At 53.5% G+C, this 17,661-nt stretch overlaps 7 protein-coding genes across 7 annotated transcripts; 3 read left to right on the top strand and 4 right to left on the bottom strand.

Moving 5' to 3' along the window:
• Positions 1-351: 351 nt before the first annotated feature.
• Positions 352-1,236, bottom strand: NEUTE1DRAFT_47136 (uncharacterized protein; the record flags this gene model as incomplete). Its single annotated transcript, XM_009854465.1, has 3 exons — positions 352-608; positions 668-1,033; positions 1,128-1,236. The coding sequence occupies 3 exons, from the start codon at positions 1,234-1,236 to the stop codon at positions 352-354; spliced, it is 732 nt and encodes a 243-aa protein (XP_009852767.1).
• An 838-nt stretch (positions 1,237-2,074) lies between these two features.
• Positions 2,075-3,992, bottom strand: NEUTE1DRAFT_86563 (uncharacterized protein; the record flags this gene model as incomplete). Its single annotated transcript, XM_009855333.1, has 1 exon — positions 2,075-3,992. The coding sequence occupies one exon, from the start codon at positions 3,859-3,861 to the stop codon at positions 2,344-2,346; it is 1,518 nt and encodes a 505-aa protein (XP_009853635.1).
• Positions 3,993-5,575: 1,583 nt separating this feature from the next.
• On the top strand, positions 5,576-7,550 carry NEUTE1DRAFT_86559 (uncharacterized protein; the record flags this gene model as incomplete). The annotated part of the gene is made up of 3 exons (XM_009855332.1): positions 5,576-5,626; positions 5,717-5,804; positions 5,869-7,550. The coding sequence occupies 3 exons, from the start codon at positions 5,576-5,578 to the stop codon at positions 7,473-7,475; spliced, it is 1,746 nt and encodes a 581-aa protein (XP_009853634.1).
• Positions 7,551-8,132: 582 nt separating this feature from the next.
• NEUTE1DRAFT_112333 (uncharacterized protein) lies at positions 8,133-11,655 on the bottom strand (the record flags this gene model as incomplete). Its single annotated transcript, XM_009855331.1, has 2 exons — positions 8,133-10,966; positions 11,031-11,655. 2 exons carry the CDS (start codon positions 11,653-11,655, stop codon positions 8,133-8,135), a joined length of 3,459 nt encoding a protein of 1,152 aa, XP_009853633.1.
• A 749-nt stretch (positions 11,656-12,404) lies between these two features.
• NEUTE1DRAFT_140083 (uncharacterized protein) lies at positions 12,405-13,162 on the bottom strand (the record flags this gene model as incomplete). The annotated part of the gene is made up of 2 exons (XM_009855330.1): positions 12,405-12,751; positions 12,811-13,162. 2 exons carry the CDS (start codon positions 13,160-13,162, stop codon positions 12,405-12,407), a joined length of 699 nt encoding a protein of 232 aa, XP_009853632.1.
• An 879-nt stretch (positions 13,163-14,041) lies between these two features.
• On the top strand, positions 14,042-15,444 carry NEUTE1DRAFT_103257 (uncharacterized protein; the record flags this gene model as incomplete). The annotated part of the gene is made up of 2 exons (XM_009855329.1): positions 14,042-14,335; positions 14,395-15,444. The coding sequence occupies 2 exons, from the start codon at positions 14,042-14,044 to the stop codon at positions 15,442-15,444; spliced, it is 1,344 nt and encodes a 447-aa protein (XP_009853631.1).
• Positions 15,445-15,917: 473 nt separating this feature from the next.
• Positions 15,918-17,198, top strand: NEUTE1DRAFT_148269 (uncharacterized protein; the record flags this gene model as incomplete). The annotated part of the gene is made up of 5 exons (XM_009855328.1): positions 15,918-15,929; positions 16,032-16,124; positions 16,230-16,601; positions 16,706-17,040; positions 17,123-17,198. 5 exons carry the CDS (start codon positions 15,918-15,920, stop codon positions 17,142-17,144), a joined length of 834 nt encoding a protein of 277 aa, XP_009853630.1.
• Between the last annotated feature and the right edge of the window lie 463 nt (positions 17,199-17,661).

Here is a 17,661-nt window from a genome sequence, read left to right as displayed (position 1 = left end):
GAGATGGTGAACTTGACAGGAGACAGACCAAAGGCGTGGAAGAACAATACCGCCTGGGTAAGGTTACAAAACATTACCGGGTTTCCATTCCACATCATTTCCCCCGTCTCTTGACATTTTCTCTTTTCCTTCTTGATTCTTTTGTCGGTCGATTCAGACATTTTAAGCACAACGAATGTATGAATTTCCATCAACGATACACGAGTTTCGCTTGACTTATTCCTAGTATCAGTTCGTCGCACAGTTATCATCGTTGTACCATCTTCAAACAATCCATCCTTTGCACTTTCATCCATACACCTACCATGTGAATCCTCTCCTCCTCCTCCAGAAACACCTCAATCAATTCACTTACTTTCCCAAGCTCTGCCTCACATAATCCAACAACAAAGGTCCCACCCTGCTCGCAATGATCTTATCCCCATTCGCATTCGGATGCACTCCATCTCGCAGGTCCGACGTCTTGAACCCCGTATAACAATCCGCCACCACAATCGGCGACTCGGTCGTATTCAGTTTGGCTGCCCACGCGGGGATCTGGGCGTTGATGGCCTGGACGGCAGCGTTGGAGTAGGAGAGGGGGATCATTTGGTCGATCTTTTTTTTTTCTCTCGTTAGTTTCATCATGAATGTTTCCCATCAGTAACCCCCGGCCAAGTAAGTAAACTCACAATAATCTTCATCCTCGGATTCGCCCCCCTCATAATCCCCACCATCTTGGTATACGCATCCATCACCTCCTGCGTGCTCTTCCCCCGCGTCACATCATTCGTCCCCAGCATGAACATGACAATGTCCGCAGGGGTCTTCTTCAGCCACCCTTCCAAATAGTTATTGGCAATGTCGACGGCCAGCCACCCCGAGTGGCCCTCGTGGTGTTGGTCCCAGTTGGCCGTGGACGGTCGGCAGTTTTGCGGGTTGGAGTTTTGGGAGCCGACGTATTGCACGGACGACGCAAGGTTGGCGGCGGCGAGTTGGTCCCAGACTAGGGCGCGCCAGCAGGTGATTTCGGTTATGGAGTCTCCTAGGGGCACTGCGGAGGGGGAGGGAAGTTAGTTGGTTGGGAGCAGAGGGGGAGGAGAAAAGGGAAAAAGGAAAAGGGAAGAGGAAAGAGAAAGGTGAAGTACTAATGCGAAGCTTCTGCGGAGTGGTCTGCCGCTCAGCGAGCTCGATTGGGCTGGCGAGGACTGCCGATGTTAGGGCGAGGGAGTTGAGGATGAGATTAGGGAAAAACATCTTGGTGGGTTGGTTGGCTACCTAGCCAAACGTGGATGGTGACTGTGGTGGTGGTGATAGTTCTGGGTGTGAGTGTTTGTCACCTCTTTTACCAGATCCTAGTATCTAAACAGACAGAGGAGCGAGCAGCTTTTATTTATGTCCATCGATCTACAGTAGTTACCACGAACAAGACGTTGCACTCAATCGATCCGGTCTCTCTCTCCTACTATGTATATTCTTTCTCATTCATTTTATGGTACCTAACCAGGGTAATCAGGTATTAAACCTAATATTGATCCGTAAAAATTCTGGATATTTATCCAACCGACCAACCATCCCAAATATTCCAAGCCAACCATTTCCACATATGGACCCGTGACCGTCCTGGCATATATACACCCGGAATCCCATCTCCATCTGCACTAGACCGAGTTCAAACACACACAATGCAAGGCAGTGAGTGTCTGACTGCTAACCATTGGCCACGTAATTTTGACTTCATCCGGGGTGGTAGATGGATCTGGCTGCACCGGATCGGGAAACGTCGAAGGAAAAAAGAAACGTCTAACGGTGGAAGATATATCCGGCACTTTTTGCATAGGATATTTATCTATACCAGTTGAGATCGGTAGGGCTTCTTCCGATTGGGACGCTTCGACGGTCTTATACTTGTGCGAGACAGGTAGGATGCCAAGCAAAGGTGGGAAGCGGGCCAAGCGGCTCAATGCGCATCTGTTTGGCACATCTCGGGGGAAAAAGGCAGGATGTCGGTGCGAGATGGATCCGTTCGGGAACCGGCCCCGACGTCGCGAATGATATTGGTGGATGGGTGTTACCAAAAATTGAACCAAAGGAATTTTACTGGGGCGAAAATTGAATTGTTGTATCAAGATGCGCCTCGGCGATCATATGCGATCAAGGCCATGTGACGCTGTTACACACAGCGTCAATGCAACTTCAAGTGACACAAGCAGATGAAGGGGCTGTTGAAGTGCGAGATCATTGGGGGTATAATAAACTGGATGCGCTAAAGGTAGGTAGGCAGGTAACTTTCGAATCCCATCAACAATACCTCCTCCGGATAACCCGGGTAACCCGGAATTCGTTTATCCGAACGATCAATGTTTAGTAGTAGCAAATGCCACCGACATCGTCGTCCACAGTCCACGAAGCGGCCAAACCGGGTATCACAGCCTCCTCAGTCTGGGACGCGACCTGCAAGCCAGCGCCCTCTTCGGGCTTTCCAGCAAAGAAGTCGCCCTGGCCTTCGGTGCGGATCACGCGACTCATAAACCGGTGAGCCCACGCCTCCACGGCCGGCTCTCCCGTCTCGTCGCGGGCCTGTTTCAAAAAAGAAATGAGCGCCGTTCCACCGGTGCCCTTAAGGCTGTCCTTCTTTCCATCACCCCTGGTGTCCAAGGCAATTCCGGGGGGTTGCTGGCGCGACGCAGTCGCCAGGTTGATCTTGCGGCGGACAGCCTCGGGACTGCGGCTGCGGCTGCGAGTGCGCACTTCCTTGCTGGGCAGGACAATGTAGCGAGTCACAATGGCAATGTGCTTGTCACGGAGAGCACGCAGCATGGCCAAGCAGGCGTCGTAGGCGATGCACAGCGGGCGGTCGTCACGGTGCTCCTCGACAAACTCCCGGATGTTGGCCACGGACTGCACATGGTTGAGGAAGCGGGCATGGGGACCGGGCATGTACTTGCGCATCTCCAACAAAAAGTTGTGCTTGGGGGCCGGCGCATGGCCCTCGCCTTGCTCCTGGGGCCGGCCACGCTTTTCGCCCGTGGGGCGGTGTTCGATACCCAAGACGATATCGAAGAATTGGATCAAACTGCTCTGGGCATTGCTGCCTCCAGAGTACTGACGGTACTCCTCCTTTCCGGACCCGTCCTCATAAATGACGCCATGGGGTAATCCAGCATCGGCCATGTTCTTGGAACCGGCAAGGAAAGGGCGAATGCGGTCATAGAAAATCTTGGGATCGCAACTCTCGTGCATGCGCTGCAACAAAGTAGTGAGATCGTCAAGACGTTCGGCAAACGTGTGCAGACAGCGAGTGACGGTAGCGGCATCAGCCTCGCGAGCTGCGGCAATGGCAGTCAGCATGAGCGGGATGATGGGCGCACCACGGGCCTCCATGGCAACCGAGACCAGGTAGAACCATGACTCGTCAATGGCGCCGGTGAAGGTGCTGAGGGTGGCGAGGTTCTCGAGGTTGTCGATGTCCTCGTCCATGAAAAGAGGCTTGAAGTTCCAAAGACAGACGGCTGCATAGGTAGCGACGGGCGGCACCTCAAGATGTTCCGAGATCTTGAGCAGAGGGACTGCGATGGAAGGCGGCAGACGGTCACTGGGGCTGTCACCGCTCCAGATGTAGCCGTGGGCCATGAAGGACAGCAGCGAGTAGGCTCTGCGCCATTCTGCGTCGTGTTCCAGACCGATGGTGTCGAGCACAGGGAGACGATCAACGACTCCGCGAAGTCGCTTGCTGAGGATGAGAGCCTGCAGGTTGGCGGCAATGGCCTCCCACTTGTTATAGTAGGGATCCGGGAGTCTCGTCAACGGCAGGACATCGGGGAGGAAGCCATGGGTTGGAGAGATTCCATAGTCGGCCAAGACGGGGATGGGAGGAAGCATGACTTGTTTTGTTTTTGTTTGGATGGTGACGGTGAACAAAGGAGTCAGTTGCTTAGATGAGTGATCCTCTAGGGATGAAGCCTAGGTGAAAATAGTAATTCAGTGGTGATGATGGTTCTTTTGAAGGAACTAAAAAGACCTGACGCAAGGAGTATACAGAATGTTCTCTGTAATACTCCTCAGCCGTGCGATATTCTGTGTAGCGTGTCGCATGTACCTGGACGGTGGTGAAGATGGTGGTGAGAGGAAGAAAACAGACAGAAAGTTGGATAGAATAAAAAAGAGGAAGCTTTGTTCTTTTTGTTTTTTTTTTAGATGAGTTGGTTGGGAAGAGGAACAGGAAGGTAAGTAAGTACCTTTTTGGCGTGTAACATATACAAAAGGTACTTGTACCTAGTCGCAAATACCAAAAAGAGAGAATGAAAAATTCGCCCCCTCTTCTTACGCCAAGCCAGTGACTAAGAAAATGAGTTTTGGGTTTCGAGACTCTTCCCAGCCGACCATCGCTTGGAAATCCCGATCGGGGGCTTTGATCAAAGGGTGGAGCCGGGGGTTGGGCGGTGGGATGACTTGATGCCCTGGTTCATGAGACCAAAGGGATGGGCAAGACCTAACTGGGGGATGGACAGGGAATATCGAAAATGTCTTGGGCACTCTGGCACCGAGAGTGGTATCATCAACTCCGACTGCGGAAGGATGGGAAGATGCTGAGTAGGAAACGGGCATGAACAATGTCAGATACTCGGCTATGCACGGAGGAGGATTGGTAATGATGCCAACGCCGAGTTCCGTCCTTGGGTCAATGTTCGTCCGTGAACAACCTTGAGCTTTAATAAGCGAACAGACGTTTGTTTCGACTGATCTTGTTTCCGTTTCAGAGGTCATGGCGTTGACACGATGCCCTGAACCCCGATGTCCGGGGTGGTTATGACAACATGAGAGAGGTTGAGAAGTCAAAAAGGCACAAGACCCACGCATGACAAAAGAATCATGGGTGTGCCATCAACCACTGGTAAGGCAACCAATTGATGAAGGAATTGGATGGCACACGATATGCCGTCGTACGGCGGTATGTAGCGTACAGTACCTGGAAGGCTTTGCCGTGTGTCGTCAACACACACAGTAGTGTATTGGAGGAAACCGTCAGAGATGATTTGAAAGAAATGGAAGCAACCAAAAAGACATCAATGGCCAGACAGCCATAAAACAGTGGCGGTTAAATTGGGTTGTCACTTCCCATGTCATGTCACTGATGTCGACGATGAACGCGGGGCAAAAAAAATAAAGTGGACGAGCGAGTCTTCAAGGTCCCCAATTGATCAATCCAACGGGCGGGATCGGCGGGGCAGGCAGGCACTGATAATTCTATCTCCACGTGCCGGAGTAGGTACGCAATTGACCCCGCGGCCGAGGATTCTTGGCGGGGAGTCTTCTTGGAGTCAGTCAGGTGGTCCAAGCTCCCTCCATGAGCGATGTTGGTCGCACTCAGGCGCAGGTCGTCATGCCGCCAAGAAACAATGAGTGCGGGAACGTTCGAGCTTGGCCAACAACCACCACAGGGCACCTCAACCACCAAGAAGACAGACACTGGCGATCCTCGGATCCCATTCCTGCCACGTCCTCACACACACAGACACACTTTTCAGTTCGAGATGCGACGATAGTGACACCAACACAATCCCAAGGTTTGGTCACTTTGAATAACTTGGACAAGATGGTCGTTCAACAACATATCTTGAACTGGCTCTATAGCGTGCTGACCAGTGTATGTCATGCCCATGGGATGTCCACTACCATCTCGTCCTCCTAGAAGCCAACCTATTGACTCTGATTGACTGACTTGCTCCGCCTCCAGGAATATCACGATGTCAACCGCACATACAACGATGTAGCCCAAGTGCTCTCCCACTACCCATCGCTCTCTCCACGAACCGATGTCCACAGTACGCTGCCCTTCATCAATGCCACTATCCCGACCGTTATCTGACCGATGTGCTCCTATCACAGCCTTCCCCAACGGCGCATCCGCCCTCCTCGTCCACCTCTCGGGAACACTGCCCGTCGTCTTTCGCGGCACCACGTACCGATTCCCAATTTCAGTATGGGTTCCCCAGGCCTATCCCCGCGAGGCCCCCTTGGTCTACGTGACCCCGACCGAGCACATCATGGTACGGCCAGGCCAGCACGTCGACCCCCAGGGTCAGGTGTACCATCCCTACCTTGCCGGCTGGTCGACGTATTGGGATAAATCCACCATTCTCGACTTTTTGGCCATATTGCGCGATGTCTTTGCCAAAGAGCCTCCCGTCATTGCTCGTCCACCTCCTCAAGGGCAGGTCCGGTCCCCTCCGCCCCAGCAGCAGCAACAACCACAGCCACCACAAGCGCCTGGAGTACCTACACCACCACCAGTGCCACCACTTCCCCAAGAACTAGCCGCGAAGTCGCCGGTTCCAGTATCTTTACCGGCCCAACAAGACGGAGCAAGACCTCCACCTCCACCACCGAAGCCCGGCGCCCCTGCTGCTGCTCCCATACTGCAACACCAACCCTCTCCGGCACCATCCTACGCCGCCGCTCCTCCGGTGCCTCCCCATCCTCCACATCCCGGCAGACCTACGAGCCAACACGGCGGTCCTGGAGCATCGACAACACAATCCCCCAGACCAGGCCCCTCTCGCTACGATGCTCCTCCACCTCTACCTCCACACCCGACAACACAACAACAACAACAACAGCAGCAGCAGCAGCCTCAACCGCCCCATGGCGCGCCATACCAATCACCTCCTCCAGTGCCCGCTGCCCTTCCTCACAACCAGGCACCACCACAACCTCCCTTCTCCCAAATGGACCCACGAAGGATGTCAACCCTCCAACAACACACTCCCCAACACTACGCATCACCACCCAACTGGCAGCAACAACAGTACCCACCTCAAGCCTTACCACCACAACACCAACAACACCAATTCCCACCACAACCTCAGCCTAAACCCCCTCCGCCCCCCGACCTCCTAGATGACGACACCCCCGCCTCCCCTCCCTCCTCCACCCCCGGCGCCGGCGCCAACGCCACAACAATCACTGCCTCTCCCGACGCTCCTCCTCCCCCACCTCCCAACCCCGAAAAAGACGCCCTCCTCCGACAGCTCGCCTCCACTCTCCACTCCCACCGCCAGCACGCCCGCGCCCAAAACGACTCCTCCCTCGCCGGCCTCCAAGCCCAACGAGCAGCAATGAACCAAGCAGCCACCACTCTCCAAGCCGAGTACGCCCAGCTTTCTCAGCTCTCGGCTCTTTTAACTTCCAACACGGCCATTCTGCAGGAGAGTTTGAGGAAAGCCGACGCCGTGATTGAGAACTCCAAAACACTCAAGGAGCCGGATATCGATGAGTTGCTGGTTGCCCCGACGGTGGTGGGCAACCAGCTTTATGAGCTGGTGGCGGAGGAGAGGGCCTTGGCGGATGCCATCTTCATGCTGGGACGGGCCGTGGAGAGGGGGAGGATTGCGCCCGGGACGCATGCCAAGATGGTGAGAGGGTTGGCGAGAGAGTGGTACTTGAAAAAGGCTCTGGTGAAGAAGATTGGGGATGGTATGGGACTCAGTCAGTAACAGTGATGATGATGGACTGGGAGACAGGCCAGAAAGGTAGAGTAATAATGCGATGTAGATGAATGGATGATTATGAACAACAATCCCTCTTTTCTTCTTTTTTTGGTGGCTGTTTTGGGTTATGGGTGCTTACTTGCCGTTCAGCAGACTTGTTACTTGTTACACCGACGGAGACCAAAGAAGATGGAATCAGCTATTCTTTTCCTAACAATTATCACTATCAACCATCACATTAACCCCCCTCTTTATGGCCTAACATAACATCTGAAGGCCGAACAAAAACCACAAAAGGGCCCAATAAACTATGATCCAACAACAACAACAACAACAAGCTCAGAAACGTCTGCCCGCTGCTCTAACAATGCCTGCCATAGGCTACTGCCCTATACCTGATTTGTCTTGACTGATCGCCCTTCACAATTTGGCATGAAGAACACTCCTCAAACTTCCAGCTTTTCCAGCTTTTCCAGCCCCGGCGACCACCGTCGACTCCGGACCATCACTTGACAATCCTGACATCTCATCCTTCGCCACTTCTTCAAGCCGAAATTTACCTTTACCTTCCACATCACTGAAGCTCTCGATCCTCCTCAAGTTCAGCACCCGCGCCGGCCTCGGATGCTGCAGCCCATCCTTGGGCGTCGCCACCACAACGTCCTACTCGTCATGACGCAGCGACTCGGTGGTTATAGTTCTGTTGGGAATGGGAAGAGTAGCTGCAGCAGTGGTGGCAGTAGGGACAGCGACGTCACTATGGGCATTACTGTTCCCGGCGGAAGCGGTACCAGCACCAGAACCAGTCTCGACACTACCCTTGCCCAACAATGACGACGACCGGCCGCTTCCCTTGCGTTCCTTCAATCTCTGACCGATCCCAAACGCAGCGGCTGCTGCTCTCTGTCCCCAAGAAATGCTCCATTGCCGACGCGACTGCACTTGATCGATGAAGGAGGGTGGGAACGATGTTGTTCTTGCTTCCTTTCCTTTCTGCTTGGTCAACTTGTTACCGTTCGATTTTCGGTCACCATCTTGGCTATAATCATCATTGCTGCTGTTCCCGCTCGAGAGACGAGGCAGCACAGCCATGGTGAAGCTCTTCCTCAGAGAAGTTGAGGGAGCACGGGCAGCTTCGACAACATCTCCATGAGATCTCCTGGTGGGGATTAAGCCTCGCTTGCGGCTCATGATGCTGCCGACATCAGTTGGTGCCGTTGCGCTCTTCGTGATCTTGCTGCTGCTGCCTCTGACAACTGCAGGTGGTTGGGTCGGCTGAAGAAAGGGATCATCATCTTCTTGGTCTCGAGACCATTCCGGGGCTAAACTGCCATCCTCAAGGGACATCGACCCGTGGTGTTTGGAGTCATGGCGGTGTGGCACCGTTTGATTGACCTTGTCCAGATGCGGCCATTGCTGCAAAACAGGGTGCCGAGCAATAGCCCCCGCCGACCCCGACGATCCAGATCCGGACCCAGAGGCAGACACCCTTGTGCTCGGGAACGATGTGGTGATAGTTTCTGTGGTTGACTCACCACGCTTGCGCTTCTCTCCCTCCGGACTGCTTTGGCCGTCTGCCACCGCAACATTGAGGTCAAGATCCCCGTGCGAGCCCGATACCTTCCACAACACGCCTTTTACAAAAAACGTCGACTCGCCCGTCTCCTTGTTTGTCGAACTCATGACGAGTGGCTGCGCCTTGGATCCGTTACTGCTTTTGAGCTTACCCTTCCCCTTCCCCTCGCCGCCGCTCGTGCCCGCGCCCCCGCTATCCTTCCTCTTGGACATCGACATCGACATCGACACGGCATTACTGATCTTCCGCCCCGCAGCCCGAAGCGCCTTACCATTTCTGCTGCCGCGGTTGCCGTTGTCCCGATTCCTGCTCGTGCCAAACGACAGCACCCTCACCACCCTGCTCCCAGAAGATGAACTTCCATGGCCCTTCCGGCTAAAGGCAGCCAAATGCGTATCTCGAGATGAACCATCGTTGAGGGATTGAGAAGAACTATCGGTCTCCGATGACTTCCGCTTACTGTGCATTGACAGTGGCAGGCTTACTATGCTACCACATCCGTTCCGACCGTTTTTCGAGTGACCGTGGGTGGGGCCGCCGCCGCCGCCGCCGCCGCCGAGCTGCTCGAAGAGACTAATACGCTCCTTGACGGGTGAATCTTCTCCAGTCGCTATTCTTTTCATGTCCTGCTTCTGCTGCTTCTTGATCTTCCTACGCTGGAAGTAGCTGGTGAGGCCAGTACCAGCAGCTGGGCCCGAGGTCTTACGCCGGTACCCACCGAGTGATGACGGTAGAGTCTTGCTCCGCTTGCGTGTGCGTACCACGCTCGAGGCAGTTGAGCTGGCAGTTTCGGGAATCACATCTGAGCTCTGTTGCTGCTGCTGCTGTTGTTGTTGCTGATACGAGCGACGGGATGCCTTTCGAGTTGTCACGGCCACGGTGGTCGATACCATGATGGGTGCACTAGGGTTGGCCTTCATGGGAACCCCGAGGGTCAATGTCTGCGCCCTGCGCTTTTGGATGAAGGGCAGGAAGGGTGCTGAGCCTGGGCCCGCGGGGTTGTTGTCAAACACTCTCTGCAGATCCTTGACTCTGTTCGCAGGGGCGAGTGGTGCTGATGTCGAAGTTTCACTGGAACTGCCTGACTTGGGCTTGCTCTGGTCTAAATGGCCGTGGCTGTGGGAGGTGGTGAGGGGCAGGGGCCCTGAAGCCGAGTGACTCGCCCACGGTTGTTGAAGGGTTACTGTGGTTTGGGGACCGGTAGTAACCTTAACGGAGAGGGTGCGTGAAAGGAGCAAGTGATGCTGGGAGCTGGGGCGGCGTGTGGACGTGTGCGCTGATGTCCTGGTTGGGGTGTCGCTGTTCTTTCGGTTGACGGGCCTCCGCGAGTCCACCACAGCATCAGAAACGTTGCCATCATGCGACCCAACAAGACGAGAGGCTGTGCTGTGAAGCTGTGTCTGCTTTAGGCTCGATGAGGCATTGTTGTCGACTCTATGGATTGGTTGGTTTGCCGCCTGTCCTGGGTGAGGATTCGTCTGAGCAAAATCCTCTGAAGAACGAAGGGTTTTGACCCTCGTCGGTGTAATGGGATCCTTTGACTCTCGCCTGGGTGTCATTGGTGTTGGGACTTCTGTGGCTGTCGATAGGCCTTGGGTGAGAGTACGGCGGAACCGCCGCTGGGTAGAGCTTGGCGTTTCTGGTCGAAGATCGGGAAGAGATGAGTGCTCAAAAGACATGCGAAGGGCAGCAACACTCTTCCTTCTTTCCCTCTCGGGTTTCACGCCGTCTGTTGCCGACTGTTGAGAGGATAGAACAGGAGCCGAGACTTTGGCAGCAACGGGTCGCCGCGCCGAGACCGTGAAGGGCTGATCAGGATTGACGATCTCGGATTCTCGCCTCTGTTCACCCTGAGAAGGGACACGTGCAACTGTACGGGTGACGACCGGGGTGGCAATTGGGCTATCAAAAGGCCGAGGCACTACAACCGTCAGCTTTGATTCCGATCAAGGACTTATGCAACAGTTGATGGGACAGTAACATACCAGTGCTTCCTGACTCAAAGAGCTTTCGCCTCGCTGCAACATTACTCGGATCCCAATGTTGAGGTCCGTTGGTAATGGGGACTTTGACATCAGAAGCCACTTCCTTGGAACGAGCTCCTCGGTGAGCCTGGGACGACCTTGGTAGGGAGATATTGACGTGTTTCTGGCTTGACTGTTTTTCGATCAGATGATGGCCTTGACGCGGTGTAGCATGTTGTAACTCTGCGTCATCTGGTGTTGGCGTTGGGACCGCGGGTGGCCTTTGGCCTTTGTCTGGAGATGGAAGCTGCAAGGCTCTGGCGTCAGAAGTACCCATAACATCCAGTATCTCAAACTTGGATACCAGAGAGGCGAGCTTGGGTGATGTTTGGTTAGGAGCCGTTCGGTATGTGGAAGGGGTTGCAGCTCTGTGCATGATGGTGTTGAGGCTTTCCCCGTTGTTTCGTTTGGTACTGTTGGGGGTTCTGCCCGAGGTGGCCGATGAGTTGCCTCGAAATAGGCTATTATCACTCTGGCCGCCGCTCGAGTTACTCTTCCTCGTCAGGCGGAGAGGAGCCGGCTTGAGTTGTGCGTCGGTAAAGTCGGTCTGGGCCGGTGAGCCTGGCTCTTCCCCACCGGCGGCCATTGTGGGAGATTGATCTGAACCTGAGTTGGGCATTGAAGGGACAGGGGAAGAAAGACCTCCGGAAGGGAATGTTGGGGTCGGAGGACCAAATACCACCAGTACAGTCGTATAATGCCGACTCGAGCTGTCACCGATAGGGGGATGCCAAACTCGCCGCAATGGAGGGGACCTCGAGTGATGAGGTGGATGAGGTGGATGTGAAATGGATCTTAATTGGATCCGGATTACCAGAATACTATCAAGGTGAAGGTCCTGTCCTTCCACTTGGTTGCGTTTGACTTCTCAACGGTCCCGCGGAAAGTGCTCTTTTCCACCCATCAAGTCCACTGGGTCTACCAACCTTCATAGGCGGCACCCTCCTCCTTTGACACCCTCACTTCCGACAAACTTGAGCTTCTGAAGGGAAAGAACAAGACGGCCGCTGACAGCGGACTCAATGTATTTCCCACCCCTTTTGCTTCTTTCCAATTCATCAGTTTGTGTGACAAGGCAATACCCGGCCTTTTGTCATCACCTCGCCAACTCCACGCTTCAATTTTTCTCCATCGGAGGAAGCCAACACTCTACAAGTCTACCTGCAACTCTGATCGCCTCTGAACTTGCATGGGCATTGGAAACTACCGTACGGGCTTTCGGTCCCGATCTGAAAACTGTCACTTTGATTCATTCATTATTACCTAGAGGTAACTACCCACTGTACCATTCCGTCCTATTCCGGGTGTCTTCAGCCCATTCGCTCTTCCTCATTACTACTTCTTCTCGGCGTCCTTCTCCTTTTCAATCTCTTTGACCGTTTCATCCTCGGCGAGCGTTGGCGTCTTCTCGTCCATGAGCTCAAAGGCCCTGTCCAAGAGCTCGATGTGTGCCACACCGTCCTCAACAAAGGCCACCTCAACCTCGACCTTCTCTTCCGGTTTACTCTCATCAAGCAGCTCGCCAGGGATGAAGCCGGCCTTGAGCTTGTGACGAGAGTAGCTGGTGTACACCTTTTTACGGCCATCGGCGCAGATGAGGTCGAGGAGCTTGAGCGTGAACTTTTGGCAATTGTTGTCAACCAGCTTGTAGACCTCGTCCATGTCCTGGATGGCTTCGATGCCTGATAGCGGCCACAGTTAGCATTCGGCGGAGAAGACGCTCATATGGGAGTACACGTACCAGCCGAAGCAATGGCATTGTCATTGAACCTGGTCTCACCAACCTCATACAGCTCCCACTTGTCGGTCCAGTCCTTGACATTGTTGTCGTACCAGTTCCAGTGCTTGCCGTCCTGCTTGGTGGCTTGAAGCTGATGGTAGTAGTCACCAACTAGTACGCACCAGTGGTAGTTGGGGCTGGGCATCGAACCAAGATAGTGGCCGCTGCTGATGATGTCGGCAATGAGTCCCAGAGTCCAAGCACCGAGCTTGCCGCCGACGAAGCGGGAGGCGATGTAAACCTTGCGAGGCGCATCGTTGATGTTGGGCTCACCGGCTGGAACACGGTTGACGTTGGGGAAATGGCGGCCCATGGTGATTGAAGGATGGGAAAAGAGTTGGCTGGTGGGATGTGCTTGAGGTTTCTTTGAGGGCTGTGATGAGTTTGATGTCTTGATACCACAGGGACTGACTGGGACATGACAGTCTTTATACTCATCCACAGACTATCATTCATCCATCATCTACATCTTGGGCTGCCTCAACTTGGGCACATAATCCGCTCCGTGTGCCTTGGGCACCTCTATGGTTCGATTCGCATGCTCAGCTTCGGCTTTGATGTTGGCTTTTCCTCATCCGTCCTTCAGCTATCGCCAAAGAAAGCTCAGCCCAGCAAAGCATCGATAGTCTGTCAATGAAGAAGCAAGAGTCCAATGCATTTCCCAATCAGCTTGGCAAACGAAGGCCATAGCAACCGCCGTTGAGGTTGCAGTAGGCTTTGCATCTGGCCATCGAACCCGGAGATAGCGCCGGGAGCTGAAGTGCCTGGCGGTCCAGACCGTTGACTTTCTTCACGTGGCTGGCATTTGCATGCTAGCTTGGTGCGTGGTTCCCCAGATTGGCACGCATACCCTTGCATTGGTGGTCTTTCAGCTGGGCACTAGGACAGTACAGCCTACCAACTAGCGCCATTCCCATCAATAGTCTGGATATCACATGCGGCCTCAGTTCTTCAGTCTTTATTGGAGTAATGTTTCGAGGGTCCAAGAGCATGAAGATTATGCTATTTGCAGTCAAAGACGGTTCTCGCCGTTCGACTCTGGCGCTTCACTGTATGGCATGTCAAGAGATGTTGAAGAAGACGCCAGTCCCCTTCCCCCCTCCCCATTCGCAACACATTTTCTGTTCACTTTTGACGATCCCTTCAAGACATATAGTCTCTTGCAAGTCATTGACCATCATCTGTCGCTGAAATGGCCCAACCGCTATGCTTCTTCATACCAGATCATATCTTCACACCCACCACAAACAGCAATACCGTTGCGAACAAGGTAGAAGAGCCAAAGAAGAGCAACTTGCAGGCCAATGCAAGCTACAGAGTAGCCAACTCTTGGCGCAACGAGGGCTCCGAAAACGAGGACTTGAGACTCTTTGCGGTATCGAATGAGCTTGTCATAGAAAGTTTCGATGAGATTCAAACACAAAAAGTACAAGAGCCTGTTGAGGAGGCCTATACTCCCACCAAGGCGGTAAGAGATGGTTATGAGGTACGTCTTCCTTTTGTGTCCTGTAAACAGCATCAAAAATGGGACTAACACTCCGTCAGAACACGCTCAGCGAGACGATCCGCATCCCACGAGATGACCTCAAGTTCCCTGCCTCGATACCAATCGAGCAATCCCGTTGCGTCTTTGACCTCCAATTCAGCAAGCACCCCTGGAGCTTCCCAGGAGTCTTGATGCGATGCGAAGGTGAACCCGCCCTCGAGCGCCAAGGTGACCCAGCAGTCAACCAATGCTACGACCACATGGGCATCGTGCGCGACTTTTACCGTGAAGTGTTTGGCAACCACGCCATCTTGGGCGAGGGTATTCCCCTTGTCGGCATAGTCCACTACGACTTCTACTTCCCCAATGCCTGGTGGCATGAGCGCGACGAGAAGGACGAAGGCTCCGTCCCCGGCCTCATTTTTGGGGACGGATGGGATACGGATCCTTGGAAGAACAACCAGCCGACCAAGTGGTATGGGGGCTGCTTCGGTAATTTTGTCGGCAGCTTGGAGATTGTAGCGCACGAGATGACGCATGGCATGGTGCACTCGCTCTTGAAGCTGGAAACGACGGAGGAGAGCGGGTCGCTGCATGAGCACCTTGCTGATGTGTTTGGGATGATGTGCGAGCAGTGGCATAAGAATCAGACTGTTGACGATGCGGACTGGCTGGTAGGAGAAGACCTTGTTGCTGAGCAGTTTAAGGATTTGCAAGGGTTTGCGCTGAGGTCCGTCAAGGCGCCGGGGACAGCGTATGATATTGAGGATCTAGGGATTAAGGATTCCCAAGTAGATCATATGAGCAGTATGATGAAGGACAAGAGAGATGTGAAGAGCATCTATGTCAATATGGGCATCATGAACAAGGCTTTTTACCTTGTTGCAAAGGCGATGCGGAAAGATTCCAAAACTTGGGAGAAACCGGGCAAAATCTGGTATACTGCGCTGCAGAAACTGCGCGCGTTGGGAAGATCGAAGTGCGAAATCACTGGCTGGGCTACTATCACAGTTATAGCTGCCAAGAATTTGTTGAAGGACAAAACTATTGGGCAGGACGACGTTCAGGCGGTCATAGATGCATGGAAGGAGGTTGGCGTGTTGAAGTAGATAGTGACTTGCGGAATGCTGTGTGAAGGAGTGCGCCTATTTTAGTGCCATTTCCTTTACTAATAATATCAACAAGGTCCGCTGGCTCAATGGCAGAGCGTCTGACTACGAATCAGGAGGTTCCAGGTTCGACCCCTGGGTGGATCGAGTTCACCATATCGATGTTTGATATTTTTTGGGTTTCCGGTATTTTTTTCTGATTTTGGTGGCGAGTTTGGATATTCTCGGCGTGGTTGTTGGAGGCAGGGTTAGGGTTGAAATTGTTAGTACAGTTACCATTCACCACTCCACTGGAACACGCCATCGATAGGTTGCTACTGTGGCACTCGCGATAGCGTCGAACAAACCCCGCAGCAACAACAACAATCAGCCAAGAGACTCATTGACGACACTCCTCTTTATCTGCCTGCGCAACCATCCAAATCCTTTAGTTCTGCTTGTAATCCAGTCGAAAGTGCATTAAGATCATCACAATGGCTCTTGTCGTATGTTTTTATTTCTCCGGCAACCTTTGTTCGGCACGACGATCACGACGATAACGTGTCGATAACCAGCCTGGGTTCCATGCTGACATGATAAGAGATCAGGCGGTTGGTCAGTTGACGTCAACGGCCAGCATGGCCAACAACCTTCGCCAATGCCAGATTCTGGTCAAGAAAGCAGTCCAAGCTGGTGCAAAGGTCAGTCAGTCATCTATTTGTCTGATGAAGATGGAGGTGGTGCATCAGATACTCCAGACTGTCCGACGCCATATGTCCATATCCTGACCACAACAGCACCGCTAGGCCCTCTTCCTCCCCGAGGCAACAGACTACATCTCCTCATCCGCCGAAGAGAGCCTCAGCCTCGTCAAGCCCGTGCAAGAAAGTGAGTTTGTCCTAGGTCTTCAAGAAGAGGCTCGCCGTTTTAAGCTGCCGATCCACGTCGGCGTCCACGAACCCAGCAGCCAGACCTCTTCCCAGCGCATCAAGAATACAGTCCTCTGGATCAACGAGCAGGGCGAGATTGCACATCGGTACCAGAAGATCCACCTCTTTGACGTGGACATCCAGGGCGGTCCAGTCCTCAAGGAGAGCCAGAGCGTAGAGCCCGGGATGAAGATTGAGCCGCCGTTCGAGACGGCCTTTGGCAAGGTGGCGTCGACTATCTGTTTTGATGTCAGTTCTCTCATCCCTTTTATCCCTCACTTCTCAAATTCACTCTACTCTGCAAAAGGTAGAAACTAGTATGTGGCTGACTGGACTTGTCTACTACACTCCAGCTACGTTTCCCGGAGATTGGTATTTCTCTCCGAAGGCAGGGAGCCGAGATCATTACCTACCCTTCAGCATTCACTGTTCCCACAGGGCAAGCGCACTGGGAGGTTCTGTTGAGGGCTCGGGCGATCGAGACGCAGTCGTATGTCATTGCTGCGGCACAGGTCGGTAGACACAACGAGAAGCGAGTCAGCTATGGCCATAGCATGATCATTGATCCTTGGGGGAGAATTGTGGCTAGTGTGGGAGAAAAGGCGGATGAGCCTGAGATTGCGACGGCTACCATTGATCTTGAACTGGTGAAGAAGGTTAGGGCGGAGGTGCCATTGAGGAGGAGGACGTAAGTGTCCCATTACTGATGTTCATCAGCAACACAAAAAAGGAAGTAGCTTGGAGATGATGCTGACTGACTCTTGTGGTAGGGATGTGTACCCGGAAGTGTAGCCGAGGGAGGCTAGTTACCTCTAGGCATAGCGTGGGTTTGACATGGTCCTGGAGGGATTCCCCCACGGTTGTATCACATCTGGGTTAATCATCACCAGAGCCCGGATTGACTGTCTTTCGACCCGATTCGTCGATAATGCATTGAAGGAGAACTTCGGTGCCGGCGGGTCTTCCCCCGAAGGCTAGAAAGGAAAGTATATTTAGGGAGACCGTGACGCAATAGCTTGGAGGTGCAGCCCCGGTCCAGTCCTCCCCCATCGTTCCCTTATTCGGCCACGAACCGTCACCCCAGGAACCGGTCCATGTCCGAAACTCTTTGAGTCAATCACCACCTACAACACAGTGGAAGGTTCATCACTGATGGCAAGTCAACGATAATTGAGGACAGCAAAAACGGAAGTGCCAAATATCGAAAGCGGTGACGTTCACCAACATCAGCCTCAGCCAATATTCAGGTGTTGAAATCCGCAAACCGACCGACCCACGATGGCCAAGACTGCGGATATTTCATCTCAAC

The sequence above is a fragment of the Neurospora tetrasperma genome (genome assembly GCF_000213175.1).
Source record: "Neurospora tetrasperma FGSC 2508 unplaced genomic scaffold NEUTE1scaffold_5, whole genome shotgun sequence".
Taxonomy (NCBI): domain Eukaryota; kingdom Fungi; phylum Ascomycota; class Sordariomycetes; order Sordariales; family Sordariaceae; genus Neurospora; species Neurospora tetrasperma.
Note: the sequence above shows the minus strand (reverse complement) of the source record. Positions and strands in the feature narration are given on the sequence as shown.